The sequence below is a fragment of the Dendrobates tinctorius genome, unplaced genomic scaffold (assembly GCF_039654945.1).
Source record: "Dendrobates tinctorius isolate UK_male_01 unplaced genomic scaffold, ASM3965494v1 ptg000117l, whole genome shotgun sequence".
Taxonomy (NCBI): domain Eukaryota; kingdom Metazoa; phylum Chordata; class Amphibia; order Anura; family Dendrobatidae; genus Dendrobates; species Dendrobates tinctorius.
In genome coordinates this window covers 2,869,873-2,893,977 of record NW_027361785.1, presented here as the reverse complement: position 1 = coordinate 2,893,977, position 24,105 = coordinate 2,869,873, and the positions used below count along the sequence as shown (strand labels likewise).

At 41.5% G+C, this 24,105-nt stretch overlaps 1 protein-coding gene across 1 annotated transcript in view; it reads right to left on the bottom strand.

The window, feature by feature from the left end:
• Nucleotides 1-24,105, bottom strand: part of LOC141101407 (parapinopsin-like) — a 428,410-nt gene that overhangs the window by 298,372 nt on the left and 105,933 nt on the right. Inside the window, exon 2 of the mRNA XM_073590484.1 lies at nucleotides 4,357-4,825. Within this exon, the coding sequence (XP_073446585.1) occupies nucleotides 4,357-4,723 (367 nt within the window). The 5' untranslated portion in view covers nucleotides 4,724-4,825. The remainder of the gene's footprint in view (nucleotides 1-4,356; nucleotides 4,826-24,105) is intronic.

Below are 24,105 nucleotides of genomic sequence, written 5' to 3'. Positions count from 1 at the left end.
GACATTAAAGTGACATGTGCAAAAACAAATGAGAACCTAACTATACTGTTCCCTGTGACTGAAAGCCTTCTTGTCAGCAGAGGTTGGCACCCTACTGGTGAGCGGAATGGCGCCCCCACTCCACGACGGCTGTCCCTTGGAATCCCTGATATCTCTAATGATGCTTAACAAGGGCAGCACAGCAATACAATAATATGGAAGGCATAAATTATGCCAGCAACATAATTTTGACAGATGCAGCAGAAAAAATATTGATAACAGTAAGAAGATAAAATGGTACTCAAGGTTGGTGGTTGATAAAAGAAGACGTCAACGCGTTTCTCCTAACCGGATCATCAGGAGGTAGATAATCAGATGCATCTGACCTCTATAATAAATAATTTAAAAAAAATAGTGTGAGGTCCCCCCATTTTTGATAACCAACCTTGCTAAAGCTGACAGCTGGGGGCTGGTATTTTGAGCCTGGTAAGGGGCCATGGATATTGGCCCCCAGCCTAAAAATAGCAGCCCGCAACTGCTTAGAAATGGCACATCTATTAGATGCGTCAATTCTGGCGCTTTTCCTGGCTCTTCCCACTTGCCCTGTAGCGGTGGCAAGTAGGGTTCATGTTTGTTGGGTTGATGTCACCTTTGTATTGTCAGGGAGGTGACATCAAGTCCAGGGATTAGTAATGGAGAGGCGTTTATGAGACACTTATCCATTGCTAATCCTGTAGTTGTATGGTAAATAAAGACACAGCCAGAATAAAGTTCTTCATTATAAATAAGACTAAACACAGTTTTCCATTTTATTTAAAAATAACTAACACAGTTATACTCACCTAACGCCTAATTCCACTGAAGCCCTCGTTCTCCTGTAATAAAACTAAAATAAAAGAACAACAATATACCATATCTAAATGTCTGTCGTTCTTGTCCCACGCCATAATCCATGTCTGGAGGATTAATAGTTTTCAACATGGACGGTGCCAAGATGCGACCATCCAGGCTGAAAACCACTGGTGAATGAGCTGCAGCGAGCGCAGCCTCAGTGACTAATGGTGACTTCATCGAGATTACCTCCAGTCACTGAGGCTGAGTTTCCAGCAGGGCTGAACTGCCGTGATCTCAGCACCGTGGGAAAAAGTCAGTGATGAGGTCACCATAGTTCAAGCTCAGTGACTTCACCGCAGATCATGGTGAAAAATTTCTCATGGTGATCTGCTGTGAAGCCACTGTGCTTGAACTGAGGTGAACTCAGTGACTTTTTCCACGGTGCTAGCGGGGATCTCACCAAGGTCACAGCAGTTTTAATTATTTATTTAAATAATTAAAAATACGACGTGGGGACTCCTCTATTCTTGATAACCAACCTTGCTGAAGCTGACAGCTGAGGGTTGCAGCCCCCAGCTGTGAGTTTTGCCTGGCTGGTTATCAAAAATACAGGGGAACCCACACAGGTTTTTTTAAAAAATTATTTATTTACAGAGTAGGAGCGGCTTCTGCTGTCACTGTTATTAGCAAGTGTCAGCTGATGGGAGCTGTAGTCCCATTAGCTGACACAACTCTTTACCTCCAATCACAACTGAGCACTCACGCTGTCTTCTGACAGCGTGGGAACTGCGTCTCTCTGACTGACGGGGATGATTTCGCCACTGATCAGAAGCGCTACGCCTGTGTTTCCCATGCTGTCACACAGCCTGAGAATCACCGGCTTTTGTGCTGTGTATGTTCGGCTATATTCAGAGAATATTGCAAATTCGGCGGTCATGAGCCGTACCGAACATTGAAATATTCACTCATCTTTACTCCTCATCATCTCCCATCTATGTCACACTTTTTCATCACCACCGTGAAAGCTGAGTTCCTGGTCTCTTCATGTGAGCCAAGGACTTCTGGCTCTGATGAGGCCTGGGACGGTTTTGCACTTGAACGCGTAAGGTTTCAAACATCTCAGACCTTTTGCTTGTTAGGCTGGGACTTCTTGCTCTGTTGACGCTTGCGACAGTGCTGCTCATGTACGTTTAAGGTGCATATCTTGAATGTATGAGTTCATGGTCAGAACCAGGCCTAGGAAAGCTAGTCTGGATCACTGCTGCGCATGCATGCATAAAATCATGACATGTCTTGTTCTTAAGTGTGCAACAGGGATTTTAGCACTTAGCATACTGATAAGAAGATGCAACAAAATCGGAAGAGAGATGGGTGAGAAGCGGAGTGGTCAGAGAGTGTGAGCAGTAAGGTGAGTATAAGTATTTTCAATCCTTTGATTGCCCTCTACAGTTCAGCATAATGGCAGCCAGCTAGCCACCATTTTGCTAAATCCGCATGAGGCAAATATGAATTATTGTAAAATTTGAGTACAACTAAATTTCAGTCAAATAAAATCTCTCATCTTTACTGATTCATCATTTTCAATTTTTCAAAATGTTTAAAACATTTTTTGTGCAAATCTACTCTAGCACTGTATGTGAGTACAAAATCAGTTTAATTTTATTTTTGTGCACTTGAGCACAAACGTGTGACATTGTAAAGCATCACACAACTTTTTGGCTCTAAAAAGGCACAAAAAATTTAAAAGACAGAAAAGATCATCCTTAATTTTGGGAATAAAATTACTAACCAGTGTGCACCATTTTGAAGAATTTGACACAAAAACATGACAAGGAATACCACAGACAAAAAAGGCAGTTAAAAAACCCTCAAATTCTATATCAGTTGTCTATGTGTTTCAGTAGAAGAGAATAAATGATACTCCACAAACTTAGGCCAATAAGCATATGGGGTCAGTGGGTTCATATTGACAACCCAAATGACCCTGATCAAAAGTTTACATATCCTGGTGATTTTGGTCTAGTTTTCAAAGGGTCCAGTATTTCTGCTGATGTTATTTGTGGGTTTTTCTTTGCAACCTGAACAATTTTCCTGACTTTTGTCACAGGTGAGAATATTACCTTCAAATCGAGTTGTGTCAACTTCTGTGCATGTTATCAGGCCAAACTCACCAGGGTATGTAAACTTTTGATCAGGGTAAATTGGATGTTTTGAGTTGTCATTATGATTTAAAAAGAGAAAACACATTAGTTTGACAATAAATGGCTTCACCCAACCACTAACCATGAGTGGACAAAAAGTTTTGGTATTATCATTCATATTCTCTGAAAAAAGGCCAAGAAAGCAAAAATTCTGTCAGTATATGTAAACTTTTGAGCACAACCATATACAGTGGGTATGGAAAGTATTCAGACCCCTTTAAATGTTTCATTGCAGCTATTTGGTGAATTCAACAAAGTTTTCTGTGACCATTCTTGACTGGCCCAGCCAGAGCCCTGACCTAAACCCAATTGAGCATCTATGGAGAGACCTGAAAATAGCTGTCCACCAACGTTCACCATCCAACCTGACGGAACTGGAGAGGATCTGCAAGGAAGAATGGCAGAGGATCCCCAAATCCAAGTGTGAAAAACTGCATAATTCCCAAGAAGACTCATGGCTGTACTAGCTCAAAAGGGTGCTTCTACTCAATGCTGAGCAAAGGGTCTTAATACTTATGACCATGTGATATTTCAGCATTTCTTTTTAATAAATTTGCAAAAATTTCTACATTTCTATTTTTTTCTGTCAAAATTGTGCACTAATGAGAAAAAAATGAACTTTTTTGAATTCACCAAATAGCTGCAATGAAACAAAGAGTGAAACACTTAAACAGGTCTGAATACTTTCCATACCCACTCTATGTTAAAGGGAATCTGTCACCCCATTTTTCGTGTATCAGCTGTCGACACCACCATCAGGAGATTATCTACAGCATTCTGTAATGCTGTAGATAAGCCCCCGATGTAACCTGAAAGATAAGAAAAATGAGTTATATTATACTCACCCAGGGGCGGTCCAGGTCTGGTTTTGGTCCGATGGGTGTCGCGGTCCGGTCCGGTGCCTCTCATCTTCTAATGGTGATGTCCTCTTCTTTGCTGCCTGTCATGGCTCCTGCGCAGGCGCACTGATATGCTCTGTTGAGGACAGAGTCCTGCAGTGCGCAGGTGCCAGACCTCTCAACAGGGCAGAGCAGTGCGCCTGCGCAGGAGCCACGACAGGCAGCAAAGAAGGACGTCACCATTAGAAGATGGGAGGCGCCGGACTGCAACACCCATCGGACCAAGACCGGTCCGCCCCACCGGTGAGTATAATATAACTCATTTTTCTTATCTTTCAGGTTACATTGGGGGCTTATCTACAGCATTACAGAATGCTGTAGATAAGCCCCTGATGGCAGTGCTGGCAGCTAATACTCAAAAAATGGGGTGACAGATTCCCTTTAAATGTAATGTGAAGAGAGTCTCATATGACAATCAGATAATATATACACAATTTACTTACCAAAACAGGAATTGACAAAGCCATACCATTGACAGCCATATTCTCCACCGATCCACTGACCTTGAATACTAGAGGTAAAACTCAATGTTGTGCCAGATATGCAGACCAGCATATCACTGATGCTTATATTTAATAACATCATATTGACCGGAGTTCTTAGGTTTTTGAACTTGCAGAAGAGAATTAACACTATGAAATTATTAAGGAAGCCAAAGACAAGGATAAATCCAAGAAAAATAGCTACCACTGTGTGTCCTGTCCTAGACATCACAGGAGCTTGGGATTGTGACTCATCATTGTCCAAGTACGACAAAGAGGTTTCATAACTGATATTCGATGTCCAGTTTGTGTTTATGTCAGACATCATTGCAGATATGATTAATAATGGTCTGAGCCTCCATAAACCGGGATGGTTAGGAATGTTTCTTCTGTTCACCTTTAGTTTAATTAATTCTTGATAATCAGTCACCTAAAAAAAAAAGGGAAATAAATGTAACAATTAGTAAAGTTACTTTTAAAACAAAGTATTTATTTTCTGACTACAGTATATTCTAGTTAAATTTCACTAAACAAATTTAGGGTGATGTATTCTATGTATTCTTCTATGATTGAAATAAGAAAAAAATAATTTTCATACTTCATAAATATTTACAGAGAGATTACAAATTATAGATGAAGATAGCGGTGTGATAAGTCTTTAAGGCTTTGTTCCTACATTGAGTATTTGGTGAGTTTTTTTATATTGAAGATTTTCTGCACCTGTTATGTAAAGGAGGTTACTTGTGTTTTTTTCATTGGGTTTTAATTGCATTTTTGACACTTGTCTTTGCTTCTATTTAGCATATCATATTTTAAGTAAAACTGCTTTGTTTTTAATACTACTTGGTATTTGGCTTTATTGATGCAGTTATATCTGGGTTATATATTGTACGTTTTTAGTATTTCTGCAGCTGAAAAATACTAAAAATGCATATGCATTTTTTCATGCAAATTGTTTGCATCTAATGCAAATCTACTAGGAAATTCCACACATACACCTCAGCGTACATTCAAAAAAAATTGACATGTGGATTATAAAAAAGTATTGTAGTTTAATAAATAGAAACATGTAATATTTTCAAGTATCATACTAGGGTGGACCCCAAAATGAATTCTACCTGTGCTTTGATTATATAATTTGAAAAGCAATCGCATTTCTTACATTTATTATTTTCAGGTTCCTTAGCCCATAAAAACTCGCCAAAACTGATCAGTTCAACTTCGTCTTTAGACCCACAGTGAGCGTAGTTTTTCCGAAATCGCATCCTTTTTGCTTGGACAGCTAAACACAGCAGAATTTCTCCACAAAAAACACTACAAAACATTAGCAGCATTTATGTTTTGTGTGAACTAAGTGTCCAAACAAAGTGAATATGAATTTGTTGAACGTTCGGAACATTCTAAAGATGCTGTTAGGTGCTTTTTTGTGCATTTTTTCCTCTATAAATTTCTATGCAGAGCCTGAAAAAAAAACATCTCTAAAAACACAGTTGCATTTTTAAGTGCAGAATGAAAGCTTTTCTATACCACCAAAAGGAGTTAAAATATAGCTTGAAATCTGCACCAATATTGTGTCAAATAAATGGATAAGCCATAAACAAGACAAAAGCCATAAACAGAAGCAGCAAAACCTCAATTATCCGAGAAGGTTGCTGTCATGTAGTGTGGTGTGGACTCCTGCAGAAAATATAGAGATCAAAAGCAGCTGAAAAATGCGGCATTTATGCTACTTGTGAACACAGCCTCAGAGTTACATTATTATTACTTTTTTATGAGTTCAATGGAGAACAAAATCAGTCATGCTATTTTTTTACACCATTTATCCATAACTGGAAATAATCTGTTCAGTGTTATATGGGAGCTTATAATTTCAGGAGGAACTCTGAACACTGCAGAAGACATCGCACAGAGTTAGTCAAAGTTGGAACCCAGTTGTTATGCCCATTCTGTGCAGCAAGATATTTTAAGTGCTGTTCCAGCTATGGCCAGTAGGTGTCATAAGTTGCCTTTCTCTTTTTATTCATGTGTTTGGAATCTTCTGTTCCCCCAAAAGGTTAACTGTTCAGAACCACCCCTTCTTCCTGCCCTGGTCAACAACATGTAACCATTTTCTGCCAGTCTTCTGAGTAGCTCACATCTGCTTAGCTCCCTGCAAAACCACTGCTTATAACAAATGGATTCCAATAAGGTTAAATGCATTTATGTAAACTATGCTATGCATCTGTGTTAGCATGATGTTTGCAATGCATGTTAGTTATATGCATCCTCTAGATTTGCATCCTCTGAATATGCATCCTCTGTTCAGTCAGTGCAAAGCTTGCAGCCATTAGTTGTTTTAGACATCTTTCTCTTTTACTGCTGTGTATGTTGTACTGCTCAGCTTCTATATAATGAATGCTGCCGATATAACAGCATCCTGTATTAATGCTACTGTTGTGATAGTACTTTGTATTGCTGTGATTACCTGCCAGTATTTGTGTATTGTATATTATCTACCAGTACTGACATTCTGTATTATCTGTCTCTTGTAGTTTTACCTGAATCATCCACATTGTGCACAACAATATCTGAGTCATCCATAACTGCGTTCAACAATCTCTGATGTCATCTCCAACTTTGTACAACAACCCCTGATCTCATCTACTACTGTGTTCTATACCATCTGTTATCATCTCCCATTGTTGTCCATGTCATCCCAATAAATATAGACTTAAGCACCCATACAGTCTTGTTTCTGGGAGAGGATGAAAGGTTAAGCCGTATGCTGGAATCCACACAGCGTCATACATGGAAGAAGGCAGAACACCAGTCCTAAAACAGAGGAACAGCAACGTTTGAACAGTCCTTCTGGAGACCTTCTGAGACTATTGAGAACTATTGCTTACCCATAGGATAGGACACTAATATTACATCAATGAGAATCCATTTATTGGCCAACAAGGTAGAGGTATTTTTTAAGGTATTACAGTTGGGATGGGGAACCCAGCCAAAGGCAGATTCCTGGGGACTGCAGTGCTTGGGCTAGAAGCTGTGTTTTGATGATCACCAGACTTTATTATTTCTTTTTGCTCCGTGAGCACAGGGACACAGTGTTCACTACGCAACACTGAAGGATGGCATATAATTGTTTTGAACAGAATAATGCTGTAATAACTTGAAAAACTGGATGGAAAAGTATGGTGCTGGCAAGTACAAACTAGCCTGCAGTCAATGTAAATAATAATGATGCATGCCGTTCAGAGTGTCGCAGTTTCCTCAAGTAGCTACTCAACTTTAGTGCCAATAGATCCCTCAGACCTAGATTTTCCTAAAAATTAGACATCAGTTTCTGAAACAGAGTGCTCATAAATAAAAAGCGTCTCCCAATACTCTTTCAGTAAATATGACATGCATACTCCCAAAATAACAAATTAATAATACAAATATGTAAATACAGAAGTATATCATCTTTAACTTTAGCCCTCATAAAGGTCATTTCATCTTCAACTTGCTTAACTGTTCACAATAACAATAATTTTGACCAGGTGTGCCCAAACTTTTACATGTTAATGTATAAAGCTCCACATGTACATTTTTTTAGTTATAGCAGTTATTTAGTTATTTTTATAACAAGGTATAAAATAAAAAAAATCCTAGTAGTAAATTTAGCATAAGCTTCAGCAAACTATTCTTCACATTGCCAAACTCGATTTCAGATTTTCTATTGGCAGTCTTGATATTTTCTTAAAATGTTCCAAAGCTTTAATTAAATAAGGAAGATACATCAATGGTTTGGATTGGTAGAGCTCATCATCTGCAAACATACATGGAGTGTTTCCTCTTCTCCGAATACTAATTCCTGAGATATTACCATCTGTTTGATTACTGTGTTCACATGCAGCATAACCAAATCATATTGTCATGTCGGACGCTATTCACACCACAGCGTCCGGCAGGCAGCGGTAGTTCCATCTCCGTCCACTATAGCCTCATTGGCGCCTGCTTGATCTTATTCAGGTTATCTGGGGTTAATCTAGCTGGAAATCAGGTGGGATGTTTGGTCACGCCCACGGTCTTTAAATAGTCGTGCTGGCCTGTGGGCGTCGCCGATTATAGCTTGTGTTTTATGCCAAGTGGTTCCGGTCTGGAGAGGAGGTGTTGGAGAGAGAAATTCATATCTGGTGTCGTATGATCCATTGTTACCTTTTCGCCTTCCTATATTTGTGCTTTGTTTTGCCCTGTTCACATTACAGTATTGTCTTGTGTGTTTGCGGCGCGGTGTGGTTTAAGTTGTCCCTGTCTGTCATTACTGTGTGGGCTTTGGTGGTTTGACAACTCACTGGGTGGAGGGTGGAGGGTTCAGCTTAGGGCTGAGCAGGAGATAAGGAAAGGTTGGAGGCTCAGGCATTTGCACCATTAGCAAAAACCCTGGGTTGAGGGTCAGACAGGGTTTTCCCTAGTTGGAGGGACTCCGCAGGGGCCCTGGGTATTTCAGCCTCCTTTGACGTAAGCCCCGCATAACATTATAATCGGCCCAACATTTTTTCATGGATTCCATGACTTCCATAAACCGCCAGTTGGCAGCGCTGTCCTTACAGGTCACCGAGTTGAAGGGGGTAGTTCAGCAGCAGGGCCTGGTTGTAGCTAATGTGCAAGCAGCTTCTGCTGGTACAGGTGCAGAGCCTAAGATTCCGCTGCCTGAACGATATTCTGGGGAACGCAGCAAATTTGTCATCTTTCGGGAGGCCTGCAAGTTATACTTTCGCATGCGCCCGGTCTCTTCAGGTAATGAGGCTCAGCGGGTGGGTCTGGTGTTATCATTACTGAGTGGGGACCCTCAAGCATGGGCGTTTTCCTTACCAGCCGACTCTGCTACGTTTCATTCGGTTGAGAATGTTTTTTTCAGCACTCGGGCTCATTTATGATGATCCCGACAGATTGGCTTTGGCGGAATCTAAAATCCGTGCCCTCCGTCAGGGGGAACGTATGGCGGAAGACTATTGTTCAGAATTTCGCCGTTGGGCAGTAGACACACAGTGGAACGACCCAGCGCTGCGGAGTCAGTTTATTCATGGGGTTTCAGAAAGAGTTAAACAGGCCCTCCTGATGTATGAGACTCCTGCATTGTTAGAGTCTGCCATGAGTTTGGTTATTCGTATTGATCGCTGTTTGCGTCAGGGGCGCAGGAGACGCTGCCCCTGGGGGAAAGCAGGGGTGCAAGTGTGGTTGCTGCAGGTGAGCCCACGGAACCTATGCAAATCGCTGGGGTATCACGCGTTCTTGGGTTCAGGAAGCATGGAGCATGTTTTTACTGTGGTAAAAGAGATCATTATGTAAATGCTTGTCCTGTGCTACCAAAGAAAGTCGCACCGGCGGAAAACTGATAAGCTCAGAGGGTATGGAGGAGACCCAACTGAGCGTATGCATATCCTCCATGATGGTATCTCAATGTATGCTCCCTGCCAGGGTTATTATTGTGGGCAGAGAGCTACCCATATCAGTGTTTGTGGATAGCGGTTCCACCACCAATCTCATGGATGAGGAGTTTGCACTCATGGCAGGTTTTAAGATCGAAAAACTCCCTCATCCTATTCACGTGGTTACCATTAATGCCGCTCCCCTCCCACAAGGGGAGATTACGGAGTTTGTAGCTGAGGTTAAACTCCACATTGGGGTCCTACATTCTGAGTGGGTTACATGTAGGGTACTCAATAATCTCCCAGCACAAATGGTCCTGGGTTTCCCATGGTTGTCCAAGCACAACCCGGTGATTGACTGGAGAACCCAGGACATAGTCCAGTGGAGCGGTTTCTGCCAGGAAAATTGCTTGGCCACATGTGTGTCCGCCGTGAAGTCCAGCCTTTTGGAGGCATTGCTGGATTTTGCGGATGTATTCTCTGAGAGGGGTTGCTCAGAACTACCTCCACATCGAGCCTATGATTGTGAGATAAGGTTAAAACCTGGGGCTAAATTGCCAAAGGCGAGGATATTTAGTATTTCTGGTCCAGAGAGACAAGCTCTTAAAGACTACATCGCGGAGAGTTTAAGTACAGGGCACATCCGGCCTTTATCCTCACCTGTAGCAGCGGGGTTTTTCTTCATTAAGAAAAAAGATGGGGGGTTACGCCCGTGTCTGGATTTCCGGGAGTTAAACCAGATTACGGTCCGTGATCCCTACCCGATGCCTCTGATCCCTGATTTGTTCAACCAGGTGGCTGGTGCGAAGTGGTTTTCCAAACTTGACCTCAGGGGGGCATATAACCTCATAAGGGTCCGTCAGGGGGATGAGTGGAAGACGGCATTTAATACCCCTGAGGGTCATTTTGAAAGCCTAGTTATGCCATTTGGGTTGACAACCGCGCCGGCTGTTTTCCAACATTTCATAAATGATGTATTCGCTCATGTGCTGGGGAAATTTGTGATTGTGTACCTGGATGATATCCTCATTTATTCGAGCGACCAGGACACTCATTTAGAGCATGTCAGGCAGGTGTTACTGTTGCTCCGTGAGAATAAGCTCTATGGTAAGCTTGAAAAATGCGTATTTTTTGTTCAGGATTTGCCTTTTTTGGGATATATTGTATCCGCCACAGGGTTAAAAATGGACGCCGCGAAGGTGCAAGCGGTGCTGCGATGGGAACGGCCTGATAATCTAAAAGCGCTCCAGCAGTTCCTTGGGTTTGCCAACTATTATAGGAAGTTTATTAAGAATTTCTCTACTATAGCCAAACCGCTCACGGACATGACGAAAAAAGGTACCAATCTCGCTATCTGGTCTGAGGATGCGGTGTGTGCATTTGAGCTTCTGAAGAACCGTTTTGCTTCAGCCCCCATTCTGGTGCAACTGGACGTATCTAAACCTTTTACGGTGGAGGTCGATGCTTCTGAGGTGGGAGTGGGGGCAGTACTGTCACAGGGCTCGTCCTTGAGCAATATGCGTCCATGCGCCTACTTCTCCAAGAAGCTGTCGCCTGCCGAACGGAATTACGACATCGGCAACAGGGAGTTGTTGGCCATCAAATTGGCTTTTGAGGAATGGTGACGCTTCCTGGAGGGGGCGGCCCACCAGGTCACAGTCATCACCGACCATAAAAACCTGCTCTATCTGGAGTCGGCCAAGCGTCTGTCTCCCAGGCAAGCTCGCTGGGCATTGTTTTTTACATGTTTTAACTTTCTGGTGACTTACCGTCCTGGTGCTAAAAACACCAAGGCGGGTGCCTTGTCCAGGTGTTTTCCGGGGGGAGAACCTCGGGAAGATCCGGTACCCATCCTCCAGGAAGGTGTAGTGGTTTCGGCTCTCACGACTGAGGTAGAGGCGGAGATTGCCGAGGCCCAGGAGGAGGTACCGCCAGGACTTCCCGCTAATAAGTCGTTCGTACCCCTTCATCTTCGTCTTAAAGTGTTGGGGGAACACCACGACTCTGTCCTGGCCGGTCATCCAGGGGTTAGGGGCACCTTGGAACTGGTATCGCGCCGCTTCTGGTGGCCAAAAATCCGGCAGGACGTGGTCTCGTACGTGACAGCTTGCATCACGTGCGCCAGGGCCAAGTCGCCCAGAACCCGTCCTGCTGGCACTCTACAGCCTCTGTGGTTACCTAGTAGGCCATGGACAGAAATCTCTATGGACTTTATCACGGACTTGCCTGCCTCGGCAGGGAACACAGTCATCCTGGTGGTGGTTGATCGATTTTCAAAGATGGCGCATTTTGTGTCGTTGCCTTCCTTGTCCAACACGAAGACGTTGGCTCAGGTTTTTGTGCAGGAGGTGGTCAAACTACACGGAGTTCCGTCGGACTTAGTGTCTGATAGGGGTACCCCGTTTGTGGCGAAGTTTTGGAAAGCTTTTTGCTCACGATTGGGGATCAAGTTGTCTCATTCGTCGGCGTTTCATCCGCAGTCAAATGGTCAAACTGAGCGCATGAACCAAAATCTGGAGCAGTATTTGCGATGTTTTGTGTCTGTCAACCAAGAGGAGTGGTCGACGTTCCTTCCCTTGGCCGAGTTCGCATTAAATAATCACCGCCAAGAATCATCGGGAGAGTCTCCGTTCTTTTGTGTTTATGGGCACCATCCTCAATTTTATACCTTGCGTCAGGGGGGCTCTGGGGGCGTCCCAGAGGAGGACCCGTTAGGAGTTTAACTATCATCGGTCTGGAGGAGTGTGAAACAGCGATTGCTGAGCATGAGTGCAAGGTACAAATGTGTGGCTGACACTAGACGCGTGCCAGGTCCGGACCTGTGTGTGGGTGATTGGGTGTGGTTAGCTACTAAAAACATAAAACTCAAAATTCCATCATTGAAATTGGGTCCAAGGTTTATTGGCCCTTTTAAGATTGCTGCCATCATTAACCCGGTTGCTTATCGGTTGGAACTTCCTGCGGTATACAGGATACACAACGTGTTTCACAGGGCTTTATTGAAAAAGGTGGTAGGCTCTGTGGACATGACGCCGATGCCACCTCCAGTCATGGTGGATGGCGATTTAGAGTTTGAAGTCTCCAAGGTGGTGGACTCTCGAGTACTGCGCCATTCTCTTCAGTATTTGGTACACTGGCGGGGGTATGGTCTGGAGGAGAGGTCTTGGGTACCAGCCTCGGACATACATGCGGATCGGCTGGTCAGTTCCTTTCACCGCCGTCATCCAGACAAGCCGGGTCCTATGAGTCTTGAGGGGCCTGGGGTCCCTCGTAGAAGACGGGGTACTGTCATGTCGGACGCTATTCACACCACAGCGTCCGGCAGGCAGCGGTAGTTCCATCTCCGTCCACTATAGCCTCAGTGGCGCCGGCTTGATTTTATTCAGGTTATCTGGGGTTAATCTAGCTGGAAATCAGGTGGGATGTTTGGTCACGCCCATGGTCTTTAAATAGTCATGCTGGCCTGTGGGCGTCGCCGATTATAGCTTGTGTTTTATGCCAAGTGGTTCCGGTCTGGAGAGGAGGTGTTGGAGAGAGAAATTCATATCTGGTGTCGTATGATCCATTGTTACCTTTTCGCCTTCCTATATTTGTGCTTTGTTTTGCCCTGTTCACATTACAGTATTGTCCTGTGTGTTTGTGGCGCGGTGTGGTTTAAGTTGTCCCTGTCTGTCATTACTGTGTGGGCTTTGGTGGTTTGACAACTCACTGGGTGGAGGGTGGAGGGTTCAGCTTAGGGCTGAGCAGGAGATAAGGAAAGGTTGGAGGCTCAGGCATTTGCACCATTAGCAAAAACCCTGGGTTGAGGGTCAGACAGGGTTTTCCCTAGTTGGAGGGACTCCGCAGGGGCCCCGGGTATTTCAGCCTCCTTTGACCTAAGCCCCGCATAACACATATATCAAATATGTCACTATCCCTTTTAATATTATCGATGGCCTACAGCTCATGCAGTCTGTACACACCAAACAAACCAAACTCTTACTTATACTGGTCTCTGGCTCTGCTGTGTAAATAAGAATATTTATATTTAGTTAAGAAATTGACGTGTCATTTGTGACAGACATACTTACAGTGTGTATAACTACTGTATACACCCCCCTAAAGTCAGTACTTTGTAGCTCCCTCTTTTGCAGCTATTACAGCTGCAAGTCACTTTGTATAAGTCTCTATGAGCTTTCCACATCTTGCCACTGGGATTTTTTCCCATTCCTCAAGACAAAACTGCTCCAGCTCCATAAAGTTAGATGTTTTCCTCTGGTGTAGAGATAGGTAAACCTACTGTTCGGGCACGGACTCCGAACACAGACTTCACCAGGAAGTCCGTGTTACTGTTCAGATTCGACCCCTCAAACACAAGGTGTTTGCCACGCTGTCATGTGCATGTGCAGTCTTGCTGTTAATACATTTAGGAGGCCATAATAGCACAGCAAATATAAAAAACGTAGAGTAAGACTGCCCCATGTGAGAATGCCTTGGCGTGGCGAAGAATTGATCAATTGTTTGCTAAATGTCTCATTTTAAAGTACAGTTAGAAACTAATATGTGCATGTGCACTTTATGTATTGCATGCTGACCATAGGCAGTTCTGGCTTCTTGATTTTTTGCTTACTTGGGTTATCAGTGTACTCAGGAGAAATTGCACAACAGATGTTGGGGTCCATTTTCTCATGATACCCTTGTGGAAATAAAAAAGTTTGGGTCTAAAGTAAATTTTTTTGTGAAAAAAGTTTCCTTCCACATTGCTTTAGTTCCCATGAAGAACTTGAAGGACTAATAAACTTCTTGAATGTGGTTTTTTGGGTACCTTGAAGGGTGCAGTTTTTAGAATCGTGTCACTTTTGGGTACTTTCTGTCATATTGGCCCCTCAAAGTCACTTCAAATGTGATGTAGTCCCTAAAAAAAGGTTTTGTAAATTTTGTTTGAAAAATGAGAAATCGCTGGTCAACTTTTAACCCTTATAACGTCCCAACAAAAAAAGTTATATTTCCTAAATTGTGCTGATGTAAAGTTGACCTGTGGGAAATTAAATGTTATTAACTATTTTGTGTGATATAATTCTCTGATTTAAGGGCACAAAAATTAAAAGTTTGAAAATTGCTAAATTTTAAAAATGTTTGCCAAATTTCCATTTTTTTTCATAAATAAACACAAAAAGTAATTTAGAATTAATTTTACCACTAACATGGAGTAAAATATGTCACGAGAGAACAATCTCCCAATCACTGGGATCAATTGAAGTGTTCCAGAGCTATAACTTCATAAAGTGACAGTGGTCAGAATTGTAAAAATTGTCTTGGTCATTAAGGTCAAAATTGGCTTGGTCATTAAGGGGTTAAATGTTACTGTCTGAGACATAAATTGTCAGCTCAACTGTTGACACAACAAATATGGCTATATAATATAGAGTGCCTTGAAAAAGTTTTGAAACCCTGTAAACTTTTTTCATATTTTTTCCAATTAAACACAAAAACTTAAGTGTGTTTTGTTGAAATTTTATGTGATATACTAACACAAAGTGTTGGTGAAGTGTAAAGGAAATGATACATGGTTTTCTAATTCTTTAAAAATCTAAATCTGAAAATTGTGATGTGCATTTGTATTCAGCCCCTTGAGTCAATATTTTGCAGGACCACCTTTCCCTGCAATCACTGCTGCAGTTCTTTAGGGGCATGTCTCTACTAGCTTTGCACATTTAAAGGTTGACATTTTTGCCCATTCTTCTTTGCAAACTAGCTCTAGCTCAGTGAGATTGGATGGAAAGCATCTATGAACAGTAATTTTCAAGTCTTGTCACAGATTCTCAATGGAATTTAGGCCTGGACACCGACTGAACCATTCAAGCCCATGAATATGTTTTGATCTAAACAATTCCATTGTAGCTCTGACAGTATGTTTAGGTTCGCTGTCCTGCTGGAAAGTGAATCTCCCAGAAGGTCCCAGTCTGAAGTCTTTTGCTGCCACTAACAGGTTTTCATTCAGTATTTCCCTGTATTTAGCTTCATCTATCCTCCCACCATCTCTAGCCAGCTTCCCTGTCAATGCTGAAGAAAAGCATCCCACTACTTGATGCTGGCACCACCATGTTTGACTTTGGTGATGGTGTTTTCAGGTGAAGTGTAGTGTTAGTTTTCCAACACACATAGTGTTTTGAATTTATCCCAAAAAGTTCTACTTTGTTTTCATCTGTCCAGACTACCTTCTCCTGGAACTGTGGGTAGTAACTGTCGGACTGACTTTTAACAGGGAGAAATGCAAAATCCTACATCTGGGCAAGAAAAATGAAAAAGCATATACAGAATGGGAGAAATAGGGCTAAGCAACAGCATATGTGAATCAATCACCTGAGTCAACAGTGTGATGCAGCAGCAAAAAAAGCAAACACAATTCAGGGTTGCATTAACAGAAGCATACAGTCTAGATCACATGAAGTAATTATCCCTGTCTACTCCTCTTTGGTCAGACCTCATCTGGAATACCGTGTCCAGCTCTGGGCACCACATTTTAAAATAGACATGAACAAACTGGAGCAAGTCCAGAGAAGAGCGACCAGAATGGTGACCGGTCTGCAAACAATGTCCTATTAGAAACAGAAGATTTGGGAATGTTTAGCTTGCAAAAGAGAAGACTGAGAGGAGACTTGATAGCGGTCTACAAATATCTAATGGGCTGTCACACTGTAGGGGGATCAGTTTTATTCTCTTTTGCGCAAAAAAAGACTTGAAGCAATGGGATGAAATTGAATGAGAGAAGATGCAGATTAGATATTAGATAAACTGCTTGACAGTGAGTGTGGTCAATGAGTGGAATAGGTTGCCACAAGAAGTGTTGAGTTCTCCTTCAATGAAAGTTTTCAAACGCTGGACAGACAATTGTCTGAGATGATTTAATGAATCCTGCATTGAGCAGGGGGTTGGACCAGATGACCCTGGAGATCCCTTACAACTTTACCTTTCTATGATTGCACATGCTAGCCGTGTCCCCTACATGACTTTATGCAAAAGGAAATTCTTATGGTTTGCTTTGAAAAAAGGCTTTCTTCTTTCCACTCTTCCAGAAAGGTCAGATTTGTGGAGCATACGACTAAATAGTTGCCCTGTGGACAGACTCTCCCACCTGAGCTGTGGATCTCTGCAGCTCCTCTAAAGTGACCATGGATCTCTTGTTTTCTTTAATTAGTGCTCTACTTGCTTAGCATGACAGTTTAGGTGGACGTCCATGTGCTGGTAGGTTTGCAGTTGCATCATACGCCTTCCATTTTTTGATGGTTGAACAGAGCTCAGTGCGCTTTTCTGAGATTGAGGTTTTTTTAGAATATAATCCTCAATTACTCTTCTCCACAACTTTATATCTCACAACTCTGGTGTCCTTGGTATTCATGATGCAGCTTGATCCCTAGTGTCCTTAAACAAACCTCTGAAGCATTCACAGAACAGCTGTAGTTATACTGAGAATAAATTACACACAGGTGGACTCAATTTACTAATTATGTGACTTCTGAAGGCAATTGGTCACTCAGGATTTTATTTAGGCATATCAGACCATATAATTAGAAAACTATGTATAATTTCCTTTATGCTTCACAAATATTTGCTACTGATTTGCTGATTATATTTGGTGTGATTCCAACAATGTAGACCAGCTCACTCCTGTGAACCACCTGGGACCTCACCTGACCTGGTTAACTCCGTTGTGCCCGGATCTGGATGTAGGAGTCCATCCATACAAATGTGAACAACGACAGAGCAAAGTCCAGCAATAACGTGAGCAATCAAGGATGCTGTTAAAAAATTATTTTCTCTTTCTTTTTATTGATAAATCCATTAAAATACAATGGTCCAAGCAGTTCAAAACAGCAATAACGCAGGAAAGTAGTGCAGATAGGACTACGCGTTTCAGCGGTAAAACGCGCCTTCTTGACGGTCCAAAATCTGATCTGCTTTCCAAACATGGAACCTTATATACATCCCACTCCCATTAGGGTAATTATAAACATATGTGAGAGACTAAAAAACATGTGTTATAAAAGCAGATCAAACATATAAACTATCCACATATTGATCAGTATACAACATGCATAAGAATTATAAAGAAAGGATTCAACATATTAGAGAGAAATACATTAGAAGTGTCCAATAACCTGACCAAAAGATTTAAATGGTACAAAAACATATAACAATAGTACTAACCAGTATTGTATAGTACAAATATATCAATAGTGCATAATGATATCCAGGCGGTTATTACAGCCCTGTGGCATACGTGTCCCCAACTCAAATATCCACCTACTTTCTCTTGCAAGCACTTTTTTGTGAAAATCTCCACCCCTCAATGGTTTTTTTACATGCTCAATGCCCATAAAGGAGAAACCACGTAAATCTCCATTATGTTTTTTTGAAAAATGTCGGGATACTACTGATGCACCAACCATAGGCAGATTACTAGCATCTGACAGGTGTTTGCTGATTCTAGTTTTAAGGGAATTCATCGTACAACCTACATATTGCATACGGCATATATTGAAATTAATTAGATACACTACATTCTCCGTATTACAGTTTATAAACAAACAAACATTAAACTGTTTTTTATTGGAGATAGATGTAAATGTTTTAGATTTATTAGCAAAACCGCAGCACTTACAAATATTGGCACCGCATTTAAAAAATCCTGTTATTTTTAACCAATTATTAGGGGAAATTTTATCCGGATCTTTAAACATGCTGGGTGATAATAATGTAGCTAAAGTCGGGGCTCTTCTTGCTACAAAGGCAATATCATTATTTTCCACAATATTTTTCAAAACATCGTTCTGAGACAACAAAGGAAGATATTTTTTGATGATTTTAACAATAGAATTAAACTGAGGACTATAATTGGTACTGAAAACCACCCTAGATTTTTTAGAGTCAAACTGTCTTTTTTTCTCAGTAGATTCCAACAGCTTAACCCTATCCATGCCTGCTACCATTTTCTTGGCTCTCTCCAAGGACCAATTAGGATACCCCCTTTTTTAAATTATTACAGGTCATTTCAATTCCTTCCTCCAATTTGTCCCCAGATGTAGTATTCCTTTTTAGTCTAATAAGCTCCCCCACAGGAACATTCTGAATGACATGTTTGGGATGATTAGAGGAAGCCATTAAAATACTATTACATGCAATAGATTTTTTATAGGGAGATTGATTTTTTTCAGGAAACAATTGAAAGTGAGCTTGTGTCTCTTTATAATCAAGTAGAACATCAAGAGGTTAAATTCAATCTGAGTATTTCTGAACATAGGGCAATTGATGAATTGAGGGCTAATGGCGATCTCCTTGTTGTCCAGGCAGACAAGGGGGGCGCTATTGTGGCTCTCAATGCTGGTTTATATAAGAAAATGAACTTGCTGGATTTAGAAAATAGTAGCACTTATATTGAATTGCCGTCCAATCCGACCAATTCATTTAATTCTGAATTATTACATCTATTACAGGAGGGAATTAGTATGGGTGCTATCTCAGACAGAATTAAAAAGTTTATTTTTTGTGAAACAATATACCACTCACTCCCTAAAGTTCATAAAGAGGTTTTTCCTCCCCCTCTCAGACCCATTGTGTCTGAAATCGGATCATTCAGTGAGAAACTAGGGGAGTGGGTGGATTTTTATCTTCAACCTTTAGTGCCATTAACACCAAGTCATCTTAAAGATTCCAAAAATATTATACAGATTATGGAAAAATTTTACTGGCAATCTGATTATGTGTGGTTATCTTGCGATGTGGTGGGGTTATATCCTTCTATCCCCCATCACGTCGCGTTACGATGCATCACATATTATTTGTCCAGATACAGTAATTATGAGGATTCCATCCAGAGGTTTATTGTTTCCTCAATTCAATTTCTTTTAAGCCACAACTATTTTATGTTTGATGAGAGATATTTCCTCCAGACACAGGGTGTGAGCATGGGCGCCAAGTTTTCACCTTCCCTAGCTAACCTGGTTATGTCTCTGTGGGAAGAAAACTATGTCTTAAATATTGATAACCCATACAAGGATAATATTGTTTGGCTGGGGAGATTTATTGATGATCTGATATTTGTCTGGAGGGGTAGTCTCTCGTCTGCAAAAAGTTTTTTCTCCTATTTGGATTTGAATGATTTCAACTTAAAATTTACTAGTAGTGGTCATGAGGTATCAATTAACTTCTTGGATTTGAAACTGACCGCAGATCTCGACAATGATGGGGTTCTGATATCTCCCTATAAAAAATCTATTGCATGTAATAGTATTTTAATGGCTTCCTCTAATCATCCCCAACATGTCATTCAGAATATTCCTGTGGGGGAGCTTATTAGACTAAAAAGGAATACTACATCTGGGGACAAATTGGAGGAAGGAATTGAAATGACCTGTAATAATTTAAAAAAGGGGGTATCCTAATTGGTCCTTGGAGAGAGCCAAGAAAATGGTAGCAGGCATGGATAGGGTTAAGCTGTTGGAATCTACTGAGAAAAAAAGACAGTTTGACTCTAAAAAATCTAGGGTGGTTTTCAGTACCAATTATAGTCCTCAGTTTAATTCTATTGTTAAAATCATCAAAAAATATCTTCCTTTGTTGTCTCAGAACGATGTTTTGAAAAATATTGTGGAAAATAATGATATTGCCTTTGTAGCAAGAAGAGCCCCGACTTTAGCTACATTATTATCACCCAGTATGTTTAAAGATCCGGATAAAATTTCCCCTAATAATTGGTTAAAAATAACAGGATTTTTTAAATGCGGTGCCAAAATTTGTAAGTGCTGCGGTTTTGCTAATAAATCTAAAACATTTACATCTATCTCCAATAAAAAACAGTTTAATGTTTGTTTGTTTGTTTGTTTATAAACTGTAATACGGAGAATGTAGTATATTTAATTAATTGCAATATATGCCGTATGCAATATGTAGGTTGTACGATGAATCCCCTTAAAACTAGAATCCGCAAACACCTGTCAGACGCTAGTAATCTGCCTATGGTTGGTGCATCAGTAGTATCCCGACATTTTTCAAAAAAACATAATGGAGATTTACGTGGTTTCTCCTTTATGGGCATTGAGCATGTAAAAAAACCATTGAGGGGTGGAGATTTTCACAAAAAAGTGCTTGCAAGAGAAAGTAGGTGGATATTTGAGTTGGGGACACGTATGCCACAGGGCTTTAATAACCGCCTGGATATCATTATGCACTATTGATATATTTCTACTATACAATACTGTTTAGTACTATTGTTATATGTTTTTGTACCATTTAAATCTTTTGGTCAGGTTATTGGACATTCCTAATGTATTTCTCTCTAATATGTTGAATCCTTTCCTTATAATCTTTATGCATGTTGTATACTGATCAATATGTGGATAGTTTATATGTTTGATCTGCTTTTATAACACATGTTTTTTAGTCTCTCACATATGTTTATAATTACCCTGATGGGAGTGGGTTGTATATAAGGTTCCATGTTTGGAAAGCAGATTAGATTCTGGACCGTGAAGAAGGCGGGTTTTACCACTGAAATGCGTAGTCCTATCTGCACTACTTTCCTGCGTTATTGCTGTTTTGAACTGCTTGGACCATTGTATTTTAACCCCTTCGCACCCGAGCCTGTTTTTGCCTTCGTGACCGGGCCAATTTTTTCAATTCTGACCAGTGTCACTTTATGAGGTCATAACTCTAGAACGCTTCAACGGATCCTACTGATTCTGACATTGTTTTCTCATGACATATTGTACTTCATGATGGTGGTAAAAATTTTTAGATATGATCTGCACTTATTTGTTAAAAAAATCAAAATTTGGCAAAAATTTAGAAAATTTTGCAATTTTCAAACTTTTAATTTTTATGCCCTTAAATCAGAGAGTGATATCGCACAAAATAGTTAATAAATAACATTTCCCACATGTCTACTTTACATCTGCACAATTTTGGAAACATAATTTTTTTTTTTTAGGAAGTTATAAGGGTTAAAAGTTGACCAGCGATTTCTCATTTTTACAACAAAATTTGCAACACCATTTTTTTTAGGGACCACCTCACATTTGAAGTGAGTTTGGGGGGTCAATATGACAGAAAATACCCAAAATTGACACCATTCTAAAAACTGCACCTCTCAATGTACTCAAAACCACATTCAAGAAGTTTATTAACCCTTCAGGTGCTTCACATGAATGAATGGAATATGGAAGGAAAAAATAAACATTTAACTTTTTTTCACAAACATTTTACTTCAAAACCATTTTTTTTTATTTTCACAAGTGTAAAAAGAGAAAATGAACCACTAAATTTTTTGTGCAATTTCTCCCGAATACGCCAATACCCCGTATGTGGGGCTAAACCCCTGTTTGAGCACACGGCAGAGCTCAGAACGGAAGGAGTGCCGTTTGACGTTTTCAATGCAGAATTGGCTGAAATTGAGATCGGATGCCATGTCGCATTTGGAGAGCCCCTGATGTACCTAAACAGTGGAAACCCCCCACAAGTGACCCCATTTTGGAAATTAGACCCCCCCAGGGACTTATCTAGATGTGTGGTGAGCACTTTGAACCCCCAAGTGTTTCACTAAAGTTTATAATGTAGAGCCGTGAAAATAAAAAAAAATCATTTTTTTTTCCACAAAAATGATCTTTTAGCCCCCAATTTTTATTTTCACAAGGGTAACAGGAGAAATTGGACGCTAAGAGTTGTTGTCCAATTTGTCCTGAGTACGCTGGTGCGCCATATGTTGGAGAAAACTACTGTTTGGGCACACGGTGGGGCTCGGAAGGGAAGTAGTGACGTTCTGAAATGCAGACTTTGATGGAATGGTCTGCGGGTGTCATGTCGCGTTTGCAGAGCCCCTGATGTACCTAAACAGTGGAAACCCCCCACAAGTGACCCCATTTTGGAAACTAGACCCCCCAAGGAACTTATATAGATGTGTGGTGAGCACTTTGAACCCCCAAGTGTTTCAGTAAAGTTTATAATGTAGAGGCGTGAAAATAAAAAAATCATTTTTTTTCCACAAAAATGATCTTTTAGCCCCCAATTTTTATTTTCACAAGGGTAACGGGAGAAATTGGACCCTAAGAGTTGTTGTCCAATTTGTCCTGAGTCCTGAGTACGCTGGTACCCCATATGTGGGAGAAAACTACTGTTTGGGCACACGGTGGGGCTCGGAAGGGAAGTAGTGACGTTCTGAAATGCAGACTTTGATGGAATGGTCTGCGGGCGTCATATTGCATTTACAGAGCCCCTGATGTACCTAAACAGTGGAAACCCCCAATTCTAATTCCAACCCTAACCCCAACACACCCCTAACCCTAATCTCAGCCCTAACCATAACCCTAACCACAAACCTAACACCAACACACCCATAACCTTAATCCCAGCCCTAGCCCTAGCCCTAGCCCTAACCCTAGCCCTAGCCCTAACCCTAGCCCTAGCCCTAACCCTAGCCCTAACCCTAACCCTAACCCTAGTCCTAGCCCTAACCCTAGCCCTAGCCCTAACCCTAACCCTAACCCTAGCCCTAGCCCTAACCCTAGCCCTAGCCCTAACCCTAGCCCTAACCCTAGCCCTAACCCTAGCCCTAGCCCTAGCCCTAAAGGCCCCGTCTCACTAAGCAATCTCGGTAGCGAGATCGCTGCTGAGTCACAACTTTTGTGACGTAACAGCGATCTCACCAGCGAGATCGCTATGTGTGACAGCGATCAGCGAGCGGCCCCCCTGCCGGTATCGCTGATCGCTGGAAGAAATCTCTGGACATTTCTTTGGTCGCTGGTCTCCCGCTGGCCAGCACGCATCGCTGTGTGTGACAGGCGGGAGACCAGCGATCAGGTGTAAAAAATAATAAAAAAAATAAAAAATATAGTTATTCTCACCTTCCGATGTCCCGTTCAGCCATCCTGCCTCTCTCCACGCTCCGGTCCCAGTGATCCTTTGCACGAATGACCGCGAGACTTTGTTATCCCGCGAGACCGTGACATCTCGCGGTCATTCATGCAAAGGATCACTGGGACCGGAGCGTGGAGAGAGGCAGGATGGCTGAACGGGACGTCGGAAGGTGAGAATAACTATATTTTTTATTTTGATTCTATTTTTTACAGGATGGCCAGCGATGCCGGGCGCTCGGCATCGCTGTGCTGATCGCTGGTGAAGCTGTCTGTGTGACAGCTCACCAGTGATCACATAGCGACTTACTAGCGATCCTGACACCTTGATATCGGTGTCGGGATCGCTGGTAAGTCGCTTAGTGTGACGGGGCCTTAACCCTAGCCCTAGCCCCTGCATTTTTTTTTTACTTTTTTTTTATTTTTGTCAC